The 26,362-nt window shown below is 40.5% G+C and overlaps 2 protein-coding genes and 3 non-coding genes across 6 annotated transcripts in view; 2 read left to right on the top strand and 3 right to left on the bottom strand.

Moving 5' to 3' along the window:
* LOC115363757 (E3 ubiquitin-protein ligase DTX1-like) overlaps nt 1–8,251 on the bottom strand; it is a 49,375-nt gene extending 41,124 nt beyond the window's left edge. Inside the window, exons 1-2 of one of the 2 annotated variants that reach the window (XM_030058054.1) lie at nt 7,949–8,251; nt 5,879–6,105 (exon numbers count right to left, since the gene is read on the bottom strand). In XM_030058054.1, the coding sequence (XP_029913914.1) occupies nt 5,879–6,089 (211 nt within the window). In that variant the 5' untranslated portion in view covers nt 6,090–6,105; nt 7,949–8,251. Of the gene's footprint in view, nt 1–5,878; nt 6,106–6,411; nt 6,868–7,948 lie in introns of those variants that run through there. The other variant, XM_030058045.1, reaches the window with a different exon arrangement.
* A 3,084-nt stretch (nt 8,252–11,335) lies between these two features.
* On the top strand, nt 11,336–11,408 carry trnat-ugu (transfer RNA threonine (anticodon UGU)). Its single transcript has one exon. It is a non-coding gene; the product is annotated as a tRNA-Thr (tRNA).
* A 1,586-nt stretch (nt 11,409–12,994) lies between these two features.
* trnak-uuu (transfer RNA lysine (anticodon UUU)) lies at nt 12,995–13,067 on the top strand. The gene has a single exon. It is a non-coding gene; the product is annotated as a tRNA-Lys (tRNA).
* A 499-nt stretch (nt 13,068–13,566) lies between these two features.
* Nucleotides 13,567–13,639, bottom strand: trnak-cuu (transfer RNA lysine (anticodon CUU)). The gene has a single exon. It is a non-coding gene; the product is annotated as a tRNA-Lys (tRNA).
* Nucleotides 13,640–20,861: 7,222 nt separating this feature from the next.
* LOC115361757 (uncharacterized) lies at nt 20,862–26,016 on the bottom strand. Its single transcript, XM_030055373.1, has 5 exons — nt 25,960–26,016; nt 24,646–24,840; nt 23,914–24,066; nt 23,649–23,699; nt 20,862–21,043 (listed from the first exon to the last, which is right to left on the bottom strand). Exons 1-5 carry the CDS (start codon nt 25,991–25,993, stop codon nt 20,862–20,864), a joined length of 615 nt encoding a protein of 204 aa, XP_029911233.1. The 5' UTR covers nt 25,994–26,016.
* Between the last annotated feature and the right edge of the window lie 346 nt (nt 26,017–26,362).

Genomic DNA, 26,362 nt, shown 5'->3' with positions numbered 1-26,362 from the left:
TGAAATTGTAATTCGTATCACTTCTTATAAATACCAGCAATCACAAATTATTATAATTTGCTGATATCATTATCACAAAACTGAATGGAAGTTGTCATTTGTCATCTTTGGCAGCCTGAGACAACACCTCAAAATAAATATTAGAGTAATCATCTGTGAGATTTTTACATATACAACTGAGTATGTGCAAACTGGCATAACACAACAGTAGTTCAACCTACAGCCAGTTCATGAGAGCTTTTACATTTGCTGCTCAAAACAAGCGTTGTCTGGTAGCTCTTTGGTTGGGAAACATTCTCTGGCGCAGATACACAGGATGTGATGCATTTTATGCTTGCAGTGAACTTGGAATAAGCAACGGAAGAAGAACAGGGTAGTGAGCATGAGCAGTGATAGCCACCATGGCTGAACAGACAAAGACAAAAAGCACCAGCTGCAGAAACTCAAGATGTCACAGTCCAGGCCGAAACTGTTTGACTGACAGGTGATCTCTGGGAAGTGCAGAGCAGAAACATGGCAGCAACTATTGCTTTGCACCAAAGATATAGGCAAAACAAAAAAACGAGGACCTGACAAGTTACAACTGTACAAACAATTCTAAAAGAAGAACAACTCTTATTAAAATTATTATATGTTTATCAGGCAGTACACAGTGGTGAAGAACAGAAGCAGGACAGAGAAATGGACAGCGGCTGATAGATCAGAGGTGTGATTTGATCCTGTGACTGCCAGAAGAGTCAAAGAAAGAAGCTCTCCATCCAACTCTGAGGGGGCTCCTGTTTGCCACTAGGAGACACCAAGCTTTAACATACTGAGTACATTAAGGACCCGAGGCGTTTCCTAAACACTGTGTGTTGTCAGCTAAGCGCCAGTGCTATTGGTGGTGACAGTGCAGTGAGTGTCTGCACGGCTTTCATCCGCAACTCCGCTGAGAGGCCAGGATCTGAGAGAGGACCCACTCTCTTCCAACCACAACTGACAACACCGGCAGAAGTGGCATGGTGAGGCTGTTCATACTGATGACAAACACAGGAGGCGCTTGATACCTTCATCAATACATTACTGTAAGGAATGTATACACTGATGGCAATGTTCACACAGAGAGGAAGAAAAAACAAAGTCAGTGTGAGCAGCTTGTTCCTTTCTGCCTATTTGAACAGCCAGAGATTCATTTCAGAGGATTCACTGAGACAGTCTAACAGCAGCTGGACATCCTTGTGGTTTTAAGCATCATTGTGTAAAGTTACATGTAAACCAACATATGCCTTTCTGTGGGCACTTTTATCCACCGTACCATGACTATAATCATTTTTTGCACAGGCAGCTTTGTGGAAATCCTGGAAAGATTAAAGCTACACGATTTTTCCTGCATGTTAAGACTTTTAGACAGATCACCAAGGTGCTTTTTGTGACTTTTTCTGCATTCAGATTGCAAGTAACATGATTAACTAGTCACCACAAGTTTATTAATTTTCTGTAAAGCTCAGCAACAAGGGAAACTCAGCCAAATGTAGATGGTCAAGTTTGTTGAGATGAGAAAATATGGCCACTGCTGAACCTTTAACAGTCATCAGCTGTCAACAGTGAATCAGATTTCTGTGGCTCCTTTTTTTTCCCACTGATGTGATCCCGTTTCATGACCAATAGTTGCTCACAAGTACAAAACAGAAGAAGAACAAGGACAGGAAGATGAAGAAGTAGTTGAATACAGGTTAGGGCTGAGTGATATATCGATATTATACTGATATCTTGATGTGAGTCTAGATATCACCTGGCTGTATCCACTGAATAGGTCAACAGTGAGATCAGGTTAGGGCTCAAATCTAGAGAGCTGTTTCTGAATCTATGACCTCATCAAAGAAAGTTAGCTGCTCCATAAAAACAAAAAAGATATGACACAAAATATATGTAAAGATATTAGTCAAACAGATACCTAGCTTTTTTTCTTGAAATCTTTGTCACTGCAGACCACAACACAGATGCAGCTGGAGCTTCTCGCCCCAACCACAGCTGGTCAGAGGAGAGTGATGAACCAAACCAAGCTGCTCACAGTGTGTACATGGTTTTAGTGCTGGTCTTCATTGTGCACTCTTCACTTCTCTGACAACAGTCTCCCTTCCCCCATCCCAGACTCCGTTAGCCTCTCTGAAAACCACAGAAAACCTCTCTGTATGTCATGTGGAAACTAGTCACATCAAGCCTGTCAGCTCCTTTGTAGTCTTACGTAACAACACAACATTTTCCAGAAATCTTGAAACTTTTTTGTTGTCACTAACCCCCTCCCCAACCCCGTCTTTCCACCTTTTCTTTCTCTTCATCTTCCACTTCACTGAACTTGTAATAACCAGCGACCCCCACCCCCCTCCAATTTCTCTCTCTCCCCTCTGCCTCCAATATCTTTTCGGGCTCTGAAAACCATTTGCCATACCCCTCCTTGTGTGTGTGTGTGTGTGTGTGTGTGTGTGCGTGTGTGTGTCTCGCAGCCACAATAGAGTACCTCACATCTGTTCCCCAAAATTTAACAATGGTGCAAGGCAGAGAGACAGAAAATACAGACTCCCCAATTATCTCACTCCATACTTCTCCTGCACTCTTTCTATTCTATACCTCCCAAGCCCTTTCTCTCTCTCACTCTCTCTCTCTCTCATGTCCAAGCCAAATCCGAAAAGCCCCTGGGACATTCGCTTATTGACGAAACTAAACACACAGACAAGAGAGGGAGGGAGGGAGACAGAGAGAGAGGAAGAGAGCCTACAGAGTACAGGGAGGACAGCTAAAGTAAATTCTCTGCTCATTAGGCCCTGGAATATCCCATTCTCTCCATAGAGTCAAGGTTTCTCTCTCCCTCTCCCTCTTAGTCTTCGTTACAAGCAGTGTGCAGCTGCTTGCTGGGTGTGTGTGTGTGTGTGTGTGCGTGTGTGTGTGTGTAAGAGTGGTAAGAGCTGAAGAATGTGGCTGACTAATCGCGACGATGGTCATTTACAGCTGCTCCAGACCATCACACTGTTGGATGTTAACCCAGTCCTCAGACACCCCCCCACCACACACACACACAAAAACACAAACACACACTCTCTAGCTGCATGTTCGACAGAAGTTCCACAGAAATTACAACTTGGAAAAATGGCTCAACCAATAAAAGAATATTCAATTCAATACCAATACTGATTAAGGAGCAAAAATGTATGTGAATATTAGCCATTCCAGTCGTTTCAGTATTTATTATGATCAACAGGACTCTTAGGTTTTCTGTGGATATGAGAAAGACAAATTCAGGACAATATCAGCCATTATTATTGCTGTATTGTATTACTGTGCCTGGTCCTGCTTACAGCTGGACTTGTAATCCGAGAATTAAGCAGGTTTATAATTCCAGGCTGGATTTTAGCCTCTTTCACATTCTAGCTCCAGCACATTCACATACACACTGCAAGCTATGCTGCCATTCTACATAACCAAGCTTGGTGCGGCAAAACAGCCTTCAGTTTCCTGTCTAGTTAACAACTCCACATCCACCAAACTGTGTTGCTGCTTACTATCAACACAAACAAAAACAGCTTCCTAGGCTGGGGATTGTTATTATCTGAGAACCAAGATAATCACATACTTGTCCACTTAGTATCTCAGTCTACAGTTTGTTGTATGGAAAAAAAAAATCACCAATTTTGATAGTCTTATATTACTGAATCATCAATATGTTATGTACAATGCATTTCTGTTGTTACTTTGTGATGAAATGCTCTTTTTTTGATGTAGCTTCTTTCCCTCAACCTGTCTCCGCTCTGTCCAGTAAAGCTTCCCAGAATGCCGTTTGACCAACAGAGACCAAGTATAAACTGGATGTCCTCAATAATATGTTATACACATGTAGGTTGGTCCCAGCAAAAGTGGAGCGAGTGATTTTCCAGTTAATAAAAGGTGAGAGACTCTCATGACTTGTGGCTGCATTGCCCTCTGGTCTACTGAGACTACTGTCTAGGGTTGAACAATACGGTAAAACAGTGTTTAATTAATAAAACTGTGATTAATTTCACAGATATTGCCATTGCGATATGATTTGCAATTTTAGTAGGTATGATACTTTTTGCATCATATTTCTAATTTTCACTGAAAAAACTGTCAAAGTGATGATTCTGGCAGGGATCTGTATCAAATGAACATGTTTTTTTATTTCTGGAGAATATGATTTTTAGGTCTGTATAGCATCACTATACTTCATTTAGAACACAGGTTTTACCTTTATCAAAACATTGCAACTCCTGCAGTTTGAATATTGCACTTGGCCATAAATCATTTTCAATAATATTTTGATTAATTGTTCAGACCTTCTACTGTCAGCAGTGAAGTTGGTCCCTGTGGCTTTTTTACAATGGATTTCTTTTTGTATGACTGCTGAAAATCTGTGCAAAAGAGTAGTTCTAGAGAGGCCTTGCTCTTTGACTGTGAGGGACTGAAACTAAAACCTGACATTTACTGTGGATGTATTAAGACTAGGAATGTCAAACGTATTGACACTTCAGGTAATGCCAATACTTAAAAATTTAAAATGGCACCTGTACTGCTTTCCTACAGGATCCATACGTGCACTGTTTTCTCTAAATCAAAAATCAAACCTTCATTGCTGTCTCACTCCGTTAAAGAATTTGGAGAGGCTGGTGAAAGCCTCCATTTCAACATCACTGAAGCATTAAACAATTGCAACTGAAATGTTTGTTGTTGTTGTGTAATGTTACCAAGAACATTAGCCATTTTGGCTAAGCTAACCAGCCTGAGACTATCAGGTCTACGTGAATATCAGTTAAGTTGAGTCTCAAAAGAGAAAATACTATTCACTAGCAAATAAAGTGAGATGCTTAACAACACACAACCCCTCTGTATTAAATTATTAATATACAAATAGTCGCTTCAAATTTCTAAGATTAGGTGGCCTAGTGCAGCAACTTCATTTTTAAGACTAATTTAACAGAAGGAAAAAAATTCTGTGTGAAGTGTTTTATATCTTTTTAGTCCCAGATTAAATCCATTTTTATGGCCCTTAATATGTTGCCAATCCCACTCTGTTATATAGACACTGGTAGCAAATATCAATATTTTCCTAGGAATTATAATGAAGTTAGAAATTCTAGTATCATGACAACCCTATTTTGGACCAGTAAAAAATTTTGTAGTGGCAAACTCTATTGTAATTGCTGTAATTCCTGGCATAACATTACATCTTGAATGATAAATTTCAACGGAATCCACAGGAATAAGAAAACAATACGACCAAACAACAAAACTTGCATAATAATATAAGCAACATCAACAACAGCTGTTTGTTTAGTGTGTTGAAGTGTCTTAGTGTGACTTTTTTTTTCCTTTTTTCCCCCATTAAATTATCACTTGAGACCTAATTGGGTCAGACACAAGCAGGATATTGAAACAGTGTTTCTATTAGGATGTATCCAAGAATAGTAGATTGAACTTCTTAAATTAGGGCCTTAGGCTGAAGGGATTTAGCGAGACCTGATGGACAGAGCTGCACTTTTATCCAACAAAGAGACACATAAGGCTAGTGTACAGAGGCAGTGGGGTATTTTTGGTCAACAACCATTTAAGACAGGTTGCTCCTGAGAGTCCCCTTGGACCACAACCACGTGACGACACATGCACTGAAGAGGTGCATTGTGAAATTACACTCAACATGACAGCATATGACAAATGGGATTCAGTAAGTGACTGTATCTTGCTTGTACACCTGGCAGAAGGAAGCCAGTCAACTTGACTGCTGTCAGTAAACCCCAAACAGCAGCCTCTACTACGAGAGGGACTTATGTGGCACAAAACTCTAAAAACCACCTCAAACATCACATTAATCCCTCATCTCCCTCTGTCTCACCTGTGTCCTGTCTGAACTGGTGCATGGACTGGAGGTCGATGATGTACGGTGAGAGCCGGCTGTCCACCTGGCCGAGCACCACGCTGCCTCCGCGGGGGTCGCTGCTCCGGATGGCCGCCTCGATGTGGTGGGAGACGGCGGGGCCGTAGGGCCGCCACCGGCCGTGCTCGTTTAGCCATTCCCACACCACCACGGCGGAGGCCAGGAGCATATTGTTACTGTTGGCCCTGGAAAAGACACGGATAGTAAATTGTCAGGGACAAGCTTATTTGTTACCAGAGTATAGATAAAGTCCCCCAGCAATGAGAGAGAGGGGGTTGTTGGCAAACGAATCCTGTCCGGTGTAAGCGGAGGCCAGCACACAACAGCGAAAAACAGTGACATTTACACACAATGACCTAATTTATATTTCATAATTCGTTTAAAACATGTTATTTGTGAGTGTCTGGGCGTCGCTCTGTCTTGCGATGAAGACAGTGGCCGAGTGAGTCCTAAACAAAAACACAAAGCAAGGTTTGGTATGGCAATCTTACATGGAGCTCCAGCGGAGCTAACACCGGGGGAAGGCGACACATTCTGCCACGAAGACCCGAGCTCCCCGCATGGCCGAGCGGGGAGGCAAATCACCGTCCTCGTCCGATTGCTTTTTTGTTATAACACCCTAATTCCCGTCGGGTCCACCAGGAAGTGTACACACCACAGGCCACTTTGATATTTTGGTTTACATGTGCTGCTCCTTCAGACACAACGATGTCTCCTCAAGCGGCTCTTTTCTTTCCAGCAACGGCCTTTTACGTTGGCGTTTCGCTCAGATTATGCTTCGGCGTTAAAAATCGCCTCGTGTGGAAAATATGAGCTAACAAAACGCCTTGTTGGTTTTCTCTTATGGAAGCAAAGCTATCCACATAGATAGTACCAGCTAGTGTGTGTTTTATCCGGCATTTTGGGGCGTAGCTTTACTGAAGTGTTGAGAAAGTAGTGACATCCTACACCACGCAACCTCAGTAGTAAAAGACTCTCCAAGAGGAACAGGTTCAACTGGTCCGGATCCCAGAAAAAATGAAGCATAACACTGTTTTTTTTTTTCCCCTAATACAAACGCACCTAACTGCCCGGTCCATTATCGGACACAATTTTTGTTCACTATGGTGAGACATTTAATCGATAAGCCCGTCTTTTTTGTCTACATAACCACAATCAAATGATTGTCTCCAACGTCAAAGTAAGGCTAACAAATGTATACATTGGTCGACTGGGTAAAAAGCAACTATTTTTCAGAGGTCAAGTAACAGTTAGCAGTATGCAGTGTGTATATACTGCCGAGCAAAGCTGGGTCTATTATCGGACGCCGATGCTTTGCCTTATTGTTTGGTCCGTGTGCTGGCATCCCTCTCCCTTTCTGTAAAGGCACTCCGTTGACAAGGTGAGGGGATGTGTAGTTTTAATGGGACATAGTAACCTGATCTCGCCCGTAAGAGCGGATGAGTCGATGCTCTCCCATACCATGATACAAAAACAATGAAATGTACTGGAGAACTAGTCTGGATGTGTATGGAGTGGCTGTATGTTCTGTCTCTGTTCCTAGATTTTTTCAGTAAAGGGGAAAGAAGAGGTTCAGACGCGATCGCGTCCGATAATGGATGCTTAGCCGGTAGCTGTCCGATAACGCCTGCATTTACAATGGACCCAAGGTGGAGCCCACATTATCAAACATATTTGACGACTGAACAAATTGCATGTTCATTGAGCTCATTACGGTATTTGGATAGATTTTTGTTTGTCGTCATGTTTCTAATTTATGCGATAACGGCATTATACATACCGATTCGTGGAAAATATAGTTAGGCAAAATAAATACATTTAATAAATAAATTGTCTTATGTCGCACAAGTCAGTTTTTCTGTTGTTCTGCGACCAAATGCATGCATGCAGCAGAAGCATATTTGCAATGTTTGCATTGAAGGCTACTTTCTACGCATGGTTAGTCATTGAGGTGAATTCATTCATGCATGCACTGACGTTTCCCATGCACACAAAGGATGGGAATTGAAAAAAAAAAAAAAAAATCACCTGTTGGAAAAGCTCCTCTGGATCCACTCTTCTAGTCCTCAGCTGACGGAACAAAACCCAGGACCCTAAAACCCTCCTTCATGAATTAATTCTACCCCTTCGTCCTTTGTGCTCCATCTTGGCTCTCTTTTCAGTCTTCAGGTGGTCGCGGATATGCGGCCAAAACCTCCTTCTTTCTCTTTTCAAACCATTAATAAATCCAGTCAAAAGGAAATCTTAGAATTAAGTCCTGCGTTATGAGTGAAAAACTATTGGGATGCCCATGACGCGACGCGGTGAAAACTGGGCATGTGCGTCTTTATCCCTTCGTGTCCATCTTTACTCTGTCCTCAAAAAACTTGATATGAGCCTCCAGAGGGGACTGAGAGTAAGCAGCGCCTCCCACCCCCAAACACCCTGTCTCACACACACACACACACACACACACACACACACACACACACACACACACACACACACACACACACACACACACACACACACACACACACACACACACACACACCCCTCCCAGGGAGTGACGGCCGACAAAACCACTGGTGCCCTAAAAATACAGAAGCCCCCAAGCACTTTTCATGCCAGATCCTCCAAATAGATTCAAATCACCGATTATTTGGGAGGGTTTTGTTGTTGTTCACTTAGTTTTGAATTATACTGTCTACTCTGTCCATGACGGCAAGAGTGAAACTTGTGATTTCAATAGTGATTATTATTTTGGTTAGTTCTCTAAATGAGTTAATTTCTAAGTGGTACATGTCATGTTCACGGTCCTAGTGGTTTCTGTACCCCGATATATTGTGAGTAACAACTTTTAGAGTCTATTTAAATGATTAAATAATATGTGATTGTGACTGTAATATTCATGGTTTCATTGCTGTGAGACCCAGAGCTCTTCCTCCTGTTGTTGTTGCAACCCTTCCTGACAGAGACTCATTTAATGAAGACAACAAAATCCTAAAAAAAAAAAATAAAATAAAAAATAAAAAATAAATTGGTTAGGTTGGGCTAGATTAACAGCAGTTAAAAACCTGAGAATATATATTGGCGAGTATGCGATAACATGCTGCCATCTAGTGGATGCAAGAGGCTCTATCTTTATTTCTGATTTTTTTCTTGCTTCTTTGCAACCAACAAGTATCCAAATAAAAGCCACATGATAATTGTTCATACTAAAATTGTGTTACTGCTAAAAATACAAGTTTCGTTTCTACCCAGGAGAAAATAAAGGTCTATATATAGCAATAAAATAATTCCCAATCGAACACTTCAGGTTGTTGTTGACTGGTAAGTCAATAAAAAAGTTACCACTGATGCAAAACGTCAAAAACGTTGTATTTAACGTTACACGTGTAAAACAAAAGTCTACATGTTGAAACAAACTGCGGACATTTTCATCTCCCAGTGGGTACGGTGGAGCAGAGAGAGGATACAAACTGAAGAGTAGGGATGCGCATTTAGATTAATTTTATAACCGAGTAACCTAGCCTGGGCCTACTCGAGTACCCGAGTAATTAGGCTAAATGGGGACACATAAAATCGTTCATATACAGTGCATCAGTATACCCCTGTTTAATCGAGGAGAAAACGTTTTTCACAGTCATCGTTATCTTGGTGGTAGACTGCTTTCATGTTTTATCCATGTCCGAGTAGGCTAAATAAAATAAACATGTATAAATGCTCCCTGGTGTGCGTGGTTGAATCCATTTATTAATTAAATCGGTCTCAACCAGTGTTCACGAAGCTGACGGAATAAGCAGTCTTCGGTGTAGATGCGCATAGCTAAGTAGGTACCCTCTCTCTGAAAATTGAAAATGTATATCTATCTAGATGTTAGACTAAATTATTTATTTGCTAGCTCAATCATGTTGTTACTATAGAATATCCGCTGGAATTTTTTTTTTCATGGACCGATAGTTATAGCCTACTTCTGCCGACTTCTCAGTCATTTTTAATCTAACAGGTGCCGTGACAGCGACACAGCTGATCTTTATCTACAACCAACTTATATTAACAGTTATATTTAAATACAGGCTACTGCTTTCCAGTGTCAGCACCACAACAAACATCTATCTTTTCATAAACTCACCGGCCGATGTGTTATTCCAGCTGGGGCTGCGTTACTCCAATTTAACGTCAGCTCCGATTAATGTGGCTAAGCAGCAAAAGTAACAGTAAGCAGTCACATTAAGGCTGAACAGAGTTATATAATTTCAGCCCCACCTTTCGGAGGCTTTTGCTAATTACCTTTTCAGGCTGTTATCAATTTACCTCTGAAATAAAGACGACAGTTTTCTCAGATGTGTCGATTTATTAAATGTTCACGTCAGTGTACAGATGCAAACGAATTGATAAATTAATTAAATCAATGGTCTTGGCAACTCATAAAGACTAAACAAATTAATAACGATTAATAGGCTGATTAATAACTGATTACATTAGCACATTAATAACAAGAACAAAGTTATAGCCGCACATCTCCGTGGAAAATCTTACAGGTAGCCTACTGTCCGTGGTGCTGACTCCGCATTTCATTCTCTATTATAGCCTAGAAATTAAAGCCCCATAAAATTCACGGAGGATCTTGTTTAGCTCTTCTTTCCTTAGGTGAGAAATCAGCTGTTTGCCCGGTGTTTGTCAGGTAGTCTTGTAGACATTTGACGGCCCAAGACGTTGACTGGGCCGTACCGGCTTCATTTCCTGACCTCTCCAGCTGATCCAGCTCTTCACTCGTCACTCTCGCGTATCTCTCCTTTTTCTCTTCTGTCTTGTCTTCCTCGCTCAGCCGTTTATCCAAACTTAGGTCGCCAAACAAATCAAAATTGACAACCAAACGGTCCATTATGCAGGCTAACAAAGCTGACAGCGGCTTTTGATGCGGGTTTCAGTGAAACGTTTTGCGTTGCCATGGAAACCACACAGACTCAGGAAATAGCTAATATTGCGGGAGGAGTAATATGTTCAGTGATGAGGTTTTTTTTTTTTTTTTTTTTTCATTTAAGCACGGCTAGCCGTACTCAATTGCTCATTTGAGCACATTCTAAACGTCTGATTGACCAATCAGATTGCTCGGTCGGATCTACCTGTTGTATAAATGTAGTTTGATCCTAAGCTGGACTGGGGACTTTTGTATGCCGCGGATAACCGAGTAGTAATTTGTAACCGAGTAACAAATTCTCCCCTCGGATAGTCGGGTACCCGGTTAACCCCGCCCATCCCTACTGAAGAGAGAGTAAACAACTGAGGAGATTTCAAGATGGCAATACAAAAAGAATCCGTAGGTGGGCGATAACTACGTGAGTATCACATATTATTTTAGATGAACAGAATCTGCGTGATTGTCGATGGTGTAGTTTATAAGGTTACGTTTGCCCTCATTCACAAGAACAGGGCTCCATAGCTCAGGGGTTAGAGCACTGGTCTTGTAAACCAGGGGTCGCGAGTTCAAATCTCGCTGGGGCCTGTTCACTTTTTGAGTCTAGCCAAATTTGACAAATAAAATTAGGTCCTTAATGACCAGCAGGAACTGGAAGTAATTACACAAGCATAACTTGCTCGTGACAGTGCATCGATCTTTAGCAATGCCGAAGTTACTCTTCACTTACAAGTAATTCATATCAAAATTAATGTTACAAAAATTTGTTTCACATGTGGATTTTTTTTTTTTTTTAACATAGTAAGGGGGAAAACAGAAAAGCTGTACACCTTTAGCAAGGCTTATGGCTCATGGCTAACAGAGCTACCACCATCACTTCAGGTAGTGGGAGGAGCAGCCAGGGGGTGTCTCCTGATAGTTTAGTTCATCACACTCATCACCAAGTAGCTCTCGTTTTAACATTTAACATTTCGCGAATAGAAACAACTTTATCTCCAAGACTGTGACTTCTCTTTTGGTGAAATTCTGCACAAACCCATTGGGATGCCTCATTAATCAGTCAGTGACATCTTGTTTGTTGCACTAAGCCTTACACACCTTGATTGTATTTACCTGTGTCGATCGCTTTACTTGGTCTAATCAGTAACCAAAAGCATATTAAAAAATCCTCTTACAGTGAAAAAACAATGTGTGTTTTTCTGCATGTTTTGTCTTTGTTTTTATTGGATTTTTCTTCCATTAGTGTTAGGTGAGGTGCTCAGGAATTTTAGGCAAGGCAGGACATTCCCATATGAGAGAGAGAAAACCTACACTTATTATTACACTGATCTATGATCCTCTTCAAATGTGATTTCAGATCAGTCACACAAGTGCCTCTGTTGGTGCAATCAGCACTATAACAGAAGTTCATTCAAAGAAGTTGCTTACTTTGCCACTGATAGCCTGCAGCTTTACCACATTTTCACATTGGTGGTCAGAGACAAAATAATCCAATAATCCGACAAGACACTTGTGGCAGTGAACTATATCCCTCATTCATCCCAAAAAGCACTTTTTTCACCTTAACTTTTGGTTATGTTACAACCAAACTGCAGTGAACCCAGAGGCAGGACTGACGGTTTACAAACAGACTTTGAGTTCTCAGCACCCTCTAGTGGTCAGAAATCGTTTACTGCAGCTTTAACATAAACCAAAATATCTTTTTTATATCTGTGTTCCATGGGCAAAATCCCTTCAGATTTAATGAGTCAATGTGGGGTCCATAATATGAAAAGGTTTGAAAATCCCTGTACGTACACATAAAGTACAGCTACCTTAATAAATACTATGGCCAATTTACACCAGGGGGCAGTGAAAATCTTACTTACATTACCCCTTTAAATACCCATAAAAGTGCATGTTGCCTAATTTCTTAGGGGAAATCTATCTTCAGGTTTAACAAAATGACTGACTAGTCGAAGAGTAAACTAAAAAACTTGTGAAAGCTGATCCCAAACTGATAGCATATTTAGGCTGGGTGGCTTCTGTGGTTTTGTTCAGTTGACTTATCAAAGTCAACCCTTAAATGCTGATGGTCGAAAATGACTTTCAAATCAGTCTGTACTTCGGAAGATACACACACTATGGTGGCAGTATTTGTATCAAAATAGGGACATATACTAAATCCACCCAGAGCCCGGATAGCTCAGTCGGTAGAGCATCAGACTTTTAATCTGAGGGTCCAGGGTTCAAGTCCCTGTTCGGGCGTAACATTTTTCAATTACAGTCTAATAACTTAGAAAAACAACACAACAGTGACTTTCAGACGTCTCATATTTTGTCAAACTGGGCACAAAAATGGGACTTGGTTTTGTCCAAGTAAGGATTTCCAGTTCCAAACCAATATGAAAATGAACAGTCATGTAAAATGACACCCTCTAACTACTATTACTGCCAACATAACTCATCATGCTTAACGTCTGTGACTTCAACATAGATCTCTTTGTTTATTAATATAGGTAGTAATAATTTTTGAAGACAATGAAAATGAGAGAAAAATGCTAGCATTAAATAGTTTTAAATAGATTAAGATCGCCATTAAAATCAAACCTATCGTTCAAGTTTTTTTTTCATATATCCAGCTGACAGGCAGAACAAACTAAATAACTAAATTGTTGCCTTTAACAGAATGATTGCAATGTGCCAACATGAACACTTACATCCCGCCAGTGATTTGCACCATCAAGTTATGCAAGGAAAAATGTTCCGCCCAACGTGGGGCTCGAACCCACGACCCTGAGATTAAGAGTCTCATGCTCTACCGACTGAGCTAGCCGGGCAACGGATATATCAAAATACATTGGCAGAATTCATTTAATTACAGGACTATATATCTAATATAATTGATAAACGCTTCTGTAAATTGACATGCAAACCAGAAACATCATAATCGTGTTAAGGGATTAGGAGCAACCCAGTTAAAAAGGCGAGATTTCAGATGGAGACACCAAATCACTGGGGCGCGGGTAACCCTGGGATTTCAGACTGGCTTTTCACGTGTGCGTATGTGCAGGAGAAGAGCCGGATAAGCAAACTGACACACAACGAGAGAAGATAAACATTACAGCCTGAAGAGTTTGTCGTGTCACCAAGGCGACGCTCTGCTGACCCGGAGTCATCACCATGGTAACAGATGCGGCGAACATAACCAAGTTAGGTCCAGAGTTTCGGCGAAAAAAACGGGTTTTTACTGCTTGCTTCGGCGAATACACCAATTCACCCTTCATTTTTTACACTGAATATCGTCCACAATATACAACAGTAATAAGCCACAGCAGCTCCATCCCACTCTGAATGAAACTTGATGCTTGGTCCTAATTTTGACGAATGTTAATAATAACACAGCAGTAAAAATCAGTCTATCACACATAGGCCTAATATTATATCGATTAAATTTATTCCACTAGATATTGACAAAAACTACAATGATTTACATGTATCCTGCCTTATAGGATAGGGTGAGACCTAAATGCAATTCTTTAGAGTGATGTTTAATTAATACAAATAAACTGGAAAATAATTTACGAATTTACGCGATCCGCAGTTTTCTGCCAACATTCTTCACAGTAATTTTTTTTTCTCTCCTCACAACTCTCCATAATGACTGTTCCTCCTGAGTGAAGTAGGTGGCAGGCGATCGGTCCATTTTGTGCAGAAGAAGAGTCAAATGGAGGAGCATGTGTCTGCAGACCCGGAGACTGCAGATTCAGGCCCGCAGTTTGGTCAAATGACGCACCAAACGCCTCTTTTAATGTGAACTCAGAGAAGAAATCTGGGCTTCACAAAGCCAGTTGATAACCACCGTAGTGATACCAGCTAATTTCTACTTGTGGCTTTAGGTTTTGTCGAGCCAGCTCACGCAAAGAAAATCTGGCTCTCCTGAACTTCTTGATACAACTCTCTGTTCGACTTGATTTGTTATTTGAGTACACATTACCACTGATGAAAATACAATGAAATAGAAAAACACACCAGTCACATTCTGCTACTCGTCCAGCGCTGGTTTTGAGAAAAACCACAGTCCCTGCTTTAACCGGATTACTGCCGATAATCAGGTTTGTTGTGTGTTAGTAAGCGCAGTGGTTGATAGAGCTACAGCAGCCTACAATTAAAATACCATAGCAACGATGTTATAAACAGGGTTAGTATGTGGTGAAGTATTCAGCGGCTGAACACTGAATACATTGTCTTCTGTGTAGTTCAGTAGCCTATATCCTGTTAACGTCATGAGAAACAAAGAATTAGAATAGTGCATATAAAATGTAGTTTTACCCATTAAACTCTTAATTTACTTGGAGAGCCGCCTCTTGTAAAATAACGCCTCCTGTTCATGTGATAATTTGGCAGAATTTTACAATTAAAACAGTTTCAACAACCTGAGATAATCCACTATTCCAAAAGTGCCAAGCAGCCAAACTGCCAACCGCATTTGAGTCAATTGCATTCATTTACTGTTTGCACTTCATTTGAGGAGTTTATTTTTGTTCTTTGTTCCAGTTGTGTTAAGTAAGTAGTTTTATTCCATTTTATTTGATATTTCAATTAGTTAATTTTGGCATTTTGATTGTTAAAAGACGGCTGTATTGATCGATGTGATTCAGAGTTGTTTATTGATCACCGCATTTAATGTGAAAGATTTGAGTTGTATGTATACTTTTTTTGACTGCAGAAAATGATACCCAACATGAGACACTCAATTTCACCCTCACTGAAATTCCAAAGATAATAAATGCTGTGAAAAAGAACCCGCTAATTGCCTCTCCCTCTGAGCTCATGATAATTAAGTCAAGCCAAGTGAAGTCCTATAGCAATCACCTCACGGACATTAAAACAGTATATGATATTTGCTTTGGACATCATAGCAGCAAATCAACTTGGCATTAACACAATATAGAGTCACTTACCTCTTTATGATGTTTCTTTTAATTTAATACAGCACTCTTGGATGCTGTGATGGTGTCTGTAATTCTCAGTTTTCTGTTCGGCATCCTCTGTACAGGCCTTGGTGGCTGGCCTCGATGGATTCACTGAAATCCTTTAGGATATGTAGCAAGCTGCTTTATATCTTCTCTGAACTTAACCAGTCTGGACATAACTTCTATAATAACTAGGTTACTATATCCCAGCTCAAAGGACCCGCTCTAATGAAATAAAACCAACAGAAATTTATGAGTCACTATAAAATACAACTAGTTACAACTCGATGCCCTGGCAAGCTTTGTCCACAGAGGGGCGTTGCAATATCAATTTATAAGCAAAAGGAAGCAATAGTTGTGTTACAATTGGCCGTATAGTTCAATGTTTCTTGCATTATCCAATGTATTACATAGTTCAGGGCAGCTTGGCTGCTAAGCAGAGGACAGACACAGCAGGAGCCAGATGTACTTTCTCTATCTTGTTATTTAGGTCTGTTGCATTAGATACACGCCCAGTCAACATTCACACACATAGCATCACACATTCCAGAAACAAGGCATGGACAGTGGTTGGCCTGTCCATGTCCGGGTAACTGGCCAATTATTCTCGGTTGCGTTTAAGTCCAACCTTTGTACGGGGCAGGCCCAAGCCCAAGAACATAAATGTGTATCATTTCCTGATATCGACGCTCATTCTGACTAAGATCCTGCGGGAGCTCTGTCACACTGAGACCAGCGCTGCCTTGCTTTATATGTGACCATAATAAATATTGCATCAGAAAATTGAAGACTGACTCCGGTCTGTTCTTGGGCTTTCAACAAAAGAATCGGGAGCTAACAGTTGCCTTAATTTTAAGTAACAATAAGCCAACTAAGTAAGGAAGCAGGCCTAGATAAACATAAATTAGCTGGGCTGAATACAAGATGTAAATGACCCTAACAGTTGCATACAGACAAAAGAAATAAAATGTGATATGAAAACGTCTATCAAATTCTTACTACTTAAAAACTCAAATAATTAAGTGATGAATAATGCTACTGGCAAGTTATACTGTAAACCACAAGTGCAAAAGTTAGCTAGCAATGGCGACCTGAGAAAATTAACTAGCATACCAGTTAGCTCGCCTGTCACTCAAAACCGTCGAGAAGAACAAACTATCACGACTGAAACTTATCATTTATCCAGATCCAAACGAACATTAAACAATGAGAGATACTTAAAATTTTACTAAAGCACATAATTTCCTCTTTAAAACGTCAAACTGCCGACAGTGATGCTCGACGTAACCGTCCAACTGTCGGGGATAATTCAACGATCACGAGCCAGAGTATGTGCGTGTTAATCTTCCTCGAGTGCTAATTGGCTGCCTGATGTGCCGATCAACACGCTGTCCAATGAACTTTGAGGATACCTTTAGGGGGCTGTCCCACATTGCAATAGTACATTACTGAGGCTATAACTACTAACGGCAATCCTTACAATAGGCTCAGTTAAGGTTGTTGTGCCTGGAAAAACAGTTTATATTATTATTATTATTGTTATTATTATTATTATTTATTTATTTATTTATGTATTTATATTTTATTTTATTTTATTTTATTATTATTATTTTTTTTTTTTTTGTAGAGTTTCCATAGACCCCAGACCTCTGACAAAACGTTGACTACAAAACCTTGACCAAATATGGAGTTCCAGATCAGATGCATTTTCTCTGCGTGAAAAATATCCCAGTCGCAGAGGCGGACCATCCAGGGAGGCTGGGTAGGCGGCTGCACCCGGGCCCGGGACGCCGGGGGCCCAGCCATCACAGACAGTGGGTGCGTTCCAATCGCCCTGTAGCTCCCTGCGCAGTGGACTACACAGGGTGCGCCGCCATGTTCAGTGTGATTCCAAACCACAGGGAGCAGTTCGAAGGGTACTGTGAACTGTGCAGGGAACAAGTGAACAACGATTCCTCACTTCGCCCAGTTTGCCAACGGATATTACCCACCAGTCATTGCGTGCCGGCGAGTCAAACCAACGGTTAACTCGTTGTTTATGGCAACAACAACCGGGTGCTCAAGACGCGGCAGTTATTTCTCTCACCACCGTCATTATTAAGGATTTTAAAATAACAGTGACACACAATTTGTAAATGATGTGATACGAATCTCTTCAGGAATGACACTGTACATCTTGCAATGAAATCACATTTATTTATAAGTTTTTGCTTGTTAAGCTAAGTTGATTACGCTGACAACAACGGGGTGCACGAGTCATGACGGTTATTTAGGAATGACAACCGTACATCTTGCAAATGACAGCAGTAATGTGAATGAATGAAATAACATTTCACAAGACATTTCACCTGGGTTTGTTTTGGAAACTCGGCCGGAAACAGCTGTGACGTTGCAGGGTGTTCCGATTGGAGTAAATTCGTGAAGTGAAGTTCCCTAAGCCGACGTTACCTGTGCAGGGAGTAGGGAGTAGGGAGCTCTGTCGCAGTACACTGTGGATCAGAACTCAGCTAGTTATTTTATTTAGAATTCAAACGTCCTTTACGGCCCCGCCTCTTAGCATGTCGAGCAGCAGGCAGTGGGCGGCCCCATTAATGAAAGCATCATGATGACGATTCATCACCTGTTTCGCAGAGGTATGTTGGACACACACGCGCTGCGTAGGAAATGCGTGCTTCGCACAACCTCCGTACACTCTTCCTACGCGGAAGCATAATTCAGCCTTTAAGGCTGAATTATGCTAACCCTAAGCCTGCATGGGTAGCCTGTACATGTACTACCCAAATCACAAAGGGATTAAGCCAACTTTATGCTCTGTTGCGCCCGAGTCATGTGGAGAAATTAATCGAGCTATATAATCACAGCGTACCAGGGATGCGACGCATAATTAAACAAAAGTCTGTTGTGGATTTAACAAAAATGCTGATTGTAAATCCCGCACTAACCTCTACATTCAGTGAGGTTTGCACAGCCTTTCTATTATTTCTAACTCTTCCTGTCACTGTCGCAACCTCCGAGCGTTCATTCTATAAATTGAAGAGAATTAAAATGTACTTGAGAAGCACAATGGGACAGAAGAGACTCAGTGGACTTGCTATGCTGTCGATTGAAAGTGATCGGGCGAGGAAAATGGACACGCAACGCATAGTAGAGGAGTTTGCAGAGCGCAAGGCGCATCGAGCCCCTTTCCGGACTCAATAGGCCCGATCATGCATGATCGGGCCTACTCACCACTATCAGAAAGGCACCACAGAGAGCGACATGACATTTTGGAACCCACTTCAGCTTCAGAGCACCACTGTAACTAACTGTCGCTCTCTGTGGTGCTGAACACAGAATGCTTTGAATTTGTGCGAAAAATGTAGTTAATGCTTGCGAGCCCCGCGGTTGCAGGCATGTGTTTGTTGTAAAGCAAGTAACTTACAATAAAATTGAATTGAAATGTAACTTAAAGCTTTAATTTATTATGTAGCCAAACACAATAAGGAAACAGTAGGCTTTAGTGTGTTTTTCTGGTGTGTCCACCACTGCGCACAAGACTGTGTAACTTTTTCTTTTTCTTTTCCTTTTTTTTTCAGGGCGGGAGGGCAGCGGTGGGGGGCCGATCATGCAGCTTGCACCCCGGCCCGGCCTTGACTTGTTCCGCTACTGCCCAGTCATTTTATCTTATCGTTTACATGGGACTGTTATAGTACTTTTTTAGTGTTTAAGTTTAATAGCAATTTGGAATATTACTATTCTTATTTTCTAATGGTTTTATTTTAATGGAACCCATTTCTCCCAATGATATATTTTGTAGAATTTACATTTATTTTTTGAATTCATACTCCTGTTTCTCTGTACAACATTGTGTTGAGTATGTCTGAAATGTTTATTTTTGAATGTTTTTCAGTAAAGATTAAAAAAAAGAAATAAAAAGAGGGGCAGCAGGGCAGTAGACAGCTATTGACATGTTTAGGCTACTGTACCTCTGACCCATTTATTATAGCTAAGGAAAACTGGTTTCAGTCTCATGATACTTCAAAATAATTTTGGCAACAAAATGGCAACCAAGGTATCGAGAAAGAGGAAAATCAATGCAACCTGGATGTGGTTAAGTCTGCTATTAGCAGTGTATTTTCTGAAATTGCACCAATCGTTATCAGATTATATGAAATGTGTGAAAATATTGCTTCCTTTCATATAACAAAAATCTGTCAAATTATTTTGAAAGACTTAGGAAAACTTTAATTTCTCCACTAGGCAATCATATGTTTGGCCCAGAATTGTTAAGTTTTTTTTTTGTTTGTTTTTGCTCTGAAATCTATTACTCCATTAATGTCACACATGCAGGCACATCCCAATGCAGTGTTAACTTTATATCTTCCCTCTCCTTTACTCCTCTCATAGACACACATCACAGCAGGTGTGTTTGAGGTTTTTTTTTTTTTTTTTTTTTTCAAAGTCAGTCATGATTTGTGATCAGACAGTTTCTGAGCAGGTCTATCAGGGACCAAACTACATGTCTCTGTCTCCATCATGTCATACTACTAATACTACTGCTAATAATAATTGCACTAAAACATGTTTTACATTCAATCAGCTCAGCTTATTCCTGTTCAGATGTATTTAGTTGACTTGGGCAAATGGATGGATTTGGCCAAGTTTTACTCAAGGATAGAGTTATTAAGGCATTGCTGGCTAACAACAGTGTGACCTAAGCTGTTGTTATTGCTAATTAATTAATTATGATAATAATAACAGTCTATCTATTGCAGACTTTATGAGCCTGAAAAGGAATAAGCAGGAAAAATCAATGAATGAACGAGAGAGAAATTACAGACCAAATATTTCAATAATCATTTTTATTTAAATGTCAGTCATTCAGGTCATAGGTGTTAATTGAAAATACTATTTTTACATTATTTGACAGAGATATATTGTTTGTGGCAAAACAATGCATCAGCTGCAATCTTACAACCCATTTTCTTTATAATTTATAGATATACACATAATGTAATTGGCAAAATAAACATAAAAAAGACAAGCAGCAACACCTTCACAGTCAGAACAGAGTGCCCTATCGAATAAGTGTGAAAGCATGGCTGGTTTAGGTGCTACTTTTGGTGATGTACACAATCACTGAGGGCTTTTTTTTTTTTTTATCATTTCTTAGTTTGCAGTGGGTGATGCAAACAGCCAGCACCATCAGCAGCAGCCCCAACACCACAGCCACGCAGTAACCCTGGTGAAAAGAAAGCAAGGAGGAACTTGGAGACGAACCCGAGAAAGCTGCGAGGCAGAGGAGAGAGAGAGAGAGAGAGAGAGTGAGAGCGAGAGAGAGAGAGAGAGAGAAAGAGAGAGTCTTGTTTACACCTGACGTTTCAACATGATTTTTGAGATTTGCTTCTAAACACCATATTTATCATGAGATCACTTTGTCCTGTAACCTCATTGGTCAACCCCTCGCCTGAAAACAGCTGTTACGCATTTCCTGTGGCTGCATTTGTGAGTCTATGTATGGCTGCATCACTTTTTCCATGTTTGCATGTGAACTGTGTACAGATGCCACTCAGAGGGTGAGTCAAACCATTTCCACCATGTCTGCTTTGAAAATCCAACAGCATTGTTGTGAGCAAAGTGCACTGTTTGGTGTCCATTCATGGTTTATGTGTGATCCAATTATAAAAGTCCAATTATAAACACCAGCTGTGACCACAGAGACAAAAGAGTGCTCCTGGACCATTGGGTACGCTGGATGTAAGCACCTGTGGCGGCTCAGCTGCTGTTAGTACTGTATTAGGCAACATTTTTATGTAAAAATACACCCAGTCAACCTCTCCTCAGCCTAAATACAATAGAACAAAGCGTCCCATCTCCACTAGTTAATGTCATAGATCTAACTGCCCAACTGAAATTCTGATATCAGGTATGAACACCTATCCACCAGCAGGAAGTGATGAGTCAAAACTCACCAGTGTCACCAGTCTCTGGCCTTTTGTATTGCCGGCTTTTGTATGCAGCATGACTGACCAGCTGGTTTGAACATGAGCATCCTGTGTGCAGTTTGGCATCATCCCGTTACAGGATGTCAGGGTAACAAACTTAGACTGTTCAGAAACATATGTCTTTCTGCCATTTGGAGCCACCACTAAGTGAACCTGCTGGGTAAAGCTTTAAAGGACACTTCCACGGTGACTGTCAGGTTGTTTTTTTGTTTTGTTTTGTTTGTGGCTTTTTTGAACCATTTCCATACTCAGTTTTCCCATGCATAAGATTAAAGTTAAATCAATTTTACCATACCTCTTAAGACTTTTTTTGCTCCCTTTAAATTCCAAATAGCAAAACAAGTGCTGGGTAAAGCTTTAAAGGACACTTCCACGGTGACTGTCAGGTTGTTTTTTGTTTTGTTTTGTTTTGTTTTGTTTGTGGCTTTTTTGAACCATTTCCATACCCAGTTTTCCCATGCATAAGATTAAAGTTACCTCTTAAGACTTTTTTTGCTCCCTTTAAATTCCAAATAGCAAAACAACGACTCTGGAGACCTCTAATTCAGTCAGTAAATGTAAAACCTCGTAAATGAAACACCACCAGTTGCTTTTGAAAGGTTGGATCAGACTACAACCTTTCAGATCCTGAAATAAGTTCTGCTCACCGTCATGTGAATTCTCATATTTAGGAACACCACAATAGTTGTAATAAGAGTGGGCATCTTACTCTCCCTTCGCTTCTCTTATTTCCTAGTTCTGCAATCAAACATGTTGAGTTGCAACTAATTCCTAATGTTCTGTGCAGTAATGCTGCAACTGGCCCTCTATAGCTATGGCTGGTTAAATTAAGTTCACCATAAATTATTTACTTTTAAAAGTAACTTAGACAATAGAGACACAGAAAATATCTCACAACATGATAGAACCACTGCAAAACCTATAGATCAAACACATTCATCATGTCTTCCTTTTCACTAAAAAGACGTTTTTTGTTTCTTTTTGTCAGATATAAGTTAAGGGATGTTATTTACCTTGACAGTTTTGGAGGTAACTTCCTCCTTCCTCAGAAAGCTAACTGCTCAATAGAAATTCTGATATCAGGTATGAACACCTATCCACCAGCAGGAAGTGATGAGTCAAAACTCACCAGTGTCACCAGTCTTTGGCCTTTTGTATTGCCTGCTTTTGTATTCAGCATGACCGACCAGCTGGTTTGAACATGAGCATCCTGTGTGCAGTTTGGTGTCATCCCGTTACAGGATGTTAGGGTAACAAACTTAGTCTGTTCTGAGGAACGAGGAAGTTACCTCCAAAACTGTCAATGTAAATAACATCCCTTAACTTATGTCTGACTCAAAGAAACAAAAAAAATACTGCAAAACCTTCTACAGTGATCTGAAACAGTGAGGAAATACAGGAAATGAGTAAAACCTCCAGTCACTCTGGAACTGTCGTCTAATCATGTCTCAGTTAAAGACACATTAAAGGAATACTCCAGCATTTTCAGCAAAATACCCTTTTCCAACTTACCTGGACTGGGACAAGATGTTTGATACCATTTTCTCCCCTACACGTCCAGTGGTTCAGTTCCTATGGGTAGCATTTCATGTTAGCTTAGCATAAAGACTTGAGGTCTATGGGAGTCATTAGCCTAGCTCCGTCAAAGTGAAAAAATAAACCTTACAGCAACTCCAAAGCTGGCTTTAGACTAATTATGTGGATTTGAAATACATGTCTTTGATGGAGCCAGGCTAATGACTCCCACAGACATCAACTCTTTATGCTAAGCTAACACGAAATGCTACCAATAGGAACCAAACCACTCTAGGGGAGTAGAGTAGTAGAGTATTCCTTTAAACCACGTGCATTAACGTAAAATAACCAGTAGAAGGACAACAATCATTTACCAAGGGTTGTTGTGCCCAGTTGTGGAGTAGACGTTTCAGGATGAGGGCCTCCTGTAAATAATTTTCAGATTTCACTTTCATTGTTTCATGAATGTGTCCTGTCTTGGACTAACTGTTAATCAACTCTTTATAATGTTACCAACATTACACCCATTTTTGGTTAAAATCGAACAAATGATGCGGTGAAAAATGTCAACAGCTGGCATTACTGCAATAAAACACAGTTTGAGGCTGTGAGAAGAACCCCAAAATATATTTCCCTCACCTTGAAGCCTGGTTCCCCTCCCCACCTTCATGAGCTTGTTGACCTTTGCGATGCAGTAATACAGCCCCAGGTCTCTCTCCTCAACATTGCTGATCCTCAGGGCCAGAGAACGGTTCACCAACTCCCCTGAGAAACGAGAGCTGGACTGCAACCCTGGAAGAAGGAGAGAGTTTTTCACTCCAGCCAATTTAGTGAACTTAAACACAGTTAGATATCAGTAAATTTCATTGTTGTCCATCCAATCATTTGCATATATTTCAAGAAATATTTAAATAAATGCTAGTCTGCATCACCGACTAATAACATAATAGTAATCAGGCCTGTAATCAGTTCTGTTTAAACACGATGCTGGGTGAATCTTCCGGGAAAAATCCCCTGATACATAGGAAGTGATATATTTAATGTTTTCATTTATCTGGAATACAGAGAAGAAGAAGTGCATAGTTGGTATGAGCAGCCACAGCCGCCATGGCTAAACACAGACAAATAAAAGGTGCAACCCGCAGAAACTCTAGTACAGACATCACAGCAGTAGCCGCAATAAGAGATCTCTGGGAAGTGCAGTTAAAAAAAATCACAGCAATAACCGCTTTGCATTAAGATGGAAAAACAAACAAAAAAAACAAAAAAAAAACAAGAGAATTTCAATTTTGAGGATTATCAAAACAAGAGATATTTTTTCTTCACTGTTCTCATTCAGCTTTCCTCAGATCCCAGTTCTCTGGGTGCTACCTTGGTCTGGTTGTCCTCCCTCAAGGCTGGCGTGGAGGACCATGGTCGGGGTGAGGTGTGGGTTGTGTTTAAACCAGGTTGTCTCATACAAGTAGGAGAAGTCACAACCCAGAGTGACTGTTGACCCAAACTGGACATGTTGCACCTCCGGACCAGTCACTGCAATCGCCCACAACTCCGGCGTGGTGATGGACGCTGAAGCAGATCAAACGGATTTCTGATTTATCAAAGAGTCATACCAGTTTGACTCTGCAAACAAGACATCCACCATTAGAGAAGTGACACTCGCTTATTTACTTCTCATAAGTGCTGCGAAAACATCCAAACCTGCATTAGGCAAGATGGGAATTGTTGGTTGTAGACTTTTCCACCTTGGACATGTTGTAAAAGCAAATGTAAAAAACTGTCTGCCCTACGAATAAGATCACTGCCAAGATGAGACTCCTAATTTAAGTCAACATGCACAAAAGTATGTCCGCATCAAAATTAACTCTGGAGGAATGCAAAAAAGTGAAACAATTTTGCAGCTTAAGATGAGATTCCAACTCTCCATTTGCGTAGTTTTCATATGAGAGAGGCAATGCTTTGTGACTTCTGTCTTTCAAGGCTCTCTCTCTTTTGAATCTACCGGCTGTGACAGCTAGTGGTAGTGTCTGTTCCTCTACATGTAAACACTGCTGTAAAGTTGGTTTGGTATTGGATATTCAGTGGATAATGATCTGTTTTTAGACAAACCACACTGATGAAGACATTAGCAATGAGTAGAACAACACTTTTACAAGCATTTTCAATATTTCATAAAATGCATGCACAGGATAGCCAACACTTGATATCAAGGTAATGTCTCCAGCCAAGTTAAAGTGGGCTATTCAAAGATATTCTGGGTAATTAAGGAAATGGTACAAGAAAAAAAAGTAAAACACTCCACTGCAACAAAACTCCTGGAATTAATTAATGATCGCAGGATGGTATAACAGTATAGGACCGTAGAGACCAGTATAAGTATAAGAGAGTGTATTTTTCCTCCCGCTTCAACAGTACAATAGAAAAGCCTCAGATAAAAGCACTTAATCCTCGTTTGTTCCTTTGAGACCATTCAAGCTGAAAGTATAATTTAAGAGCAAAGAAAGTGATAATATCACCTTGCTGCACCCCCACCACACATTACTGCTTGTCTGCCTGTGTGGGACATGTGCTCATGTTATTTTCGTCTATACAGGCACCTAATTAGCAGAAACATTACCTAACACAAAATTACTTTCCACATTTCTATCTAAAATTACTGTGAACTCTGTGCTACATATTACTACTCACCAACAAGAACACCAATAATCCAATGAGACTTCATTTCTTATCTCTTTATTTCTTTCCTGTCCTTAGTAGTGATGTTTGTTGTGGTCGACAAACCACATGGACTTCCTTTTTGACAAGCCTTTGTTGCCACTGAAGATTCACCTCTATATCGAAACTGAGCCTCTTTCTGTTTGACACCACTGAGCTGTGTGACTGCAGTTATCTGATGATACACATTTTCGAACTGATGCCAGTCAACATATTGTGCATGTGACATGCATAATTAACTGATTGAAACTGAGCATCTGCTAGAGAAGCAACGGGTGTGGCCTGAAGCATTTACACATGAGAAATGCAGCACAATGCCAGGTTTACTTTATGTACCACTAAAGCAGCAAAATGTGGTGCTGCGTTGAAAGAGAAA

The sequence above is a fragment of the Myripristis murdjan genome, chromosome 1 (assembly GCF_902150065.1).
Source record: "Myripristis murdjan chromosome 1, fMyrMur1.1, whole genome shotgun sequence".
Classification (NCBI taxonomy): domain Eukaryota; kingdom Metazoa; phylum Chordata; class Actinopteri; order Holocentriformes; family Holocentridae; genus Myripristis; species Myripristis murdjan.
This window is presented reverse-complemented; position numbering and strand designations above follow the sequence as displayed.

Bases quoted from the DNA above. Each gene is read 5' to 3' on its own strand.
- LOC115361757 (XM_030055373.1), bottom strand. From the start codon at position 25,993: ATGAAGTCTCATTGGATTATTGGTGTTCTTGTTG. The intron at 24,841-25,959 runs GTGAGTAGTAAT...GATCTGCTTCAG, and splicing joins GATTATTGGTGTTCTTGTTG to CGTCCATCACCACGCCGGAG. The intron at 23,700-23,913 runs GTGAGGGAAATA...AATTATTTACAG, and splicing joins GAGGGGAACCAGGCTTCAAG to GAGGCCCTCATCCTGAAACG.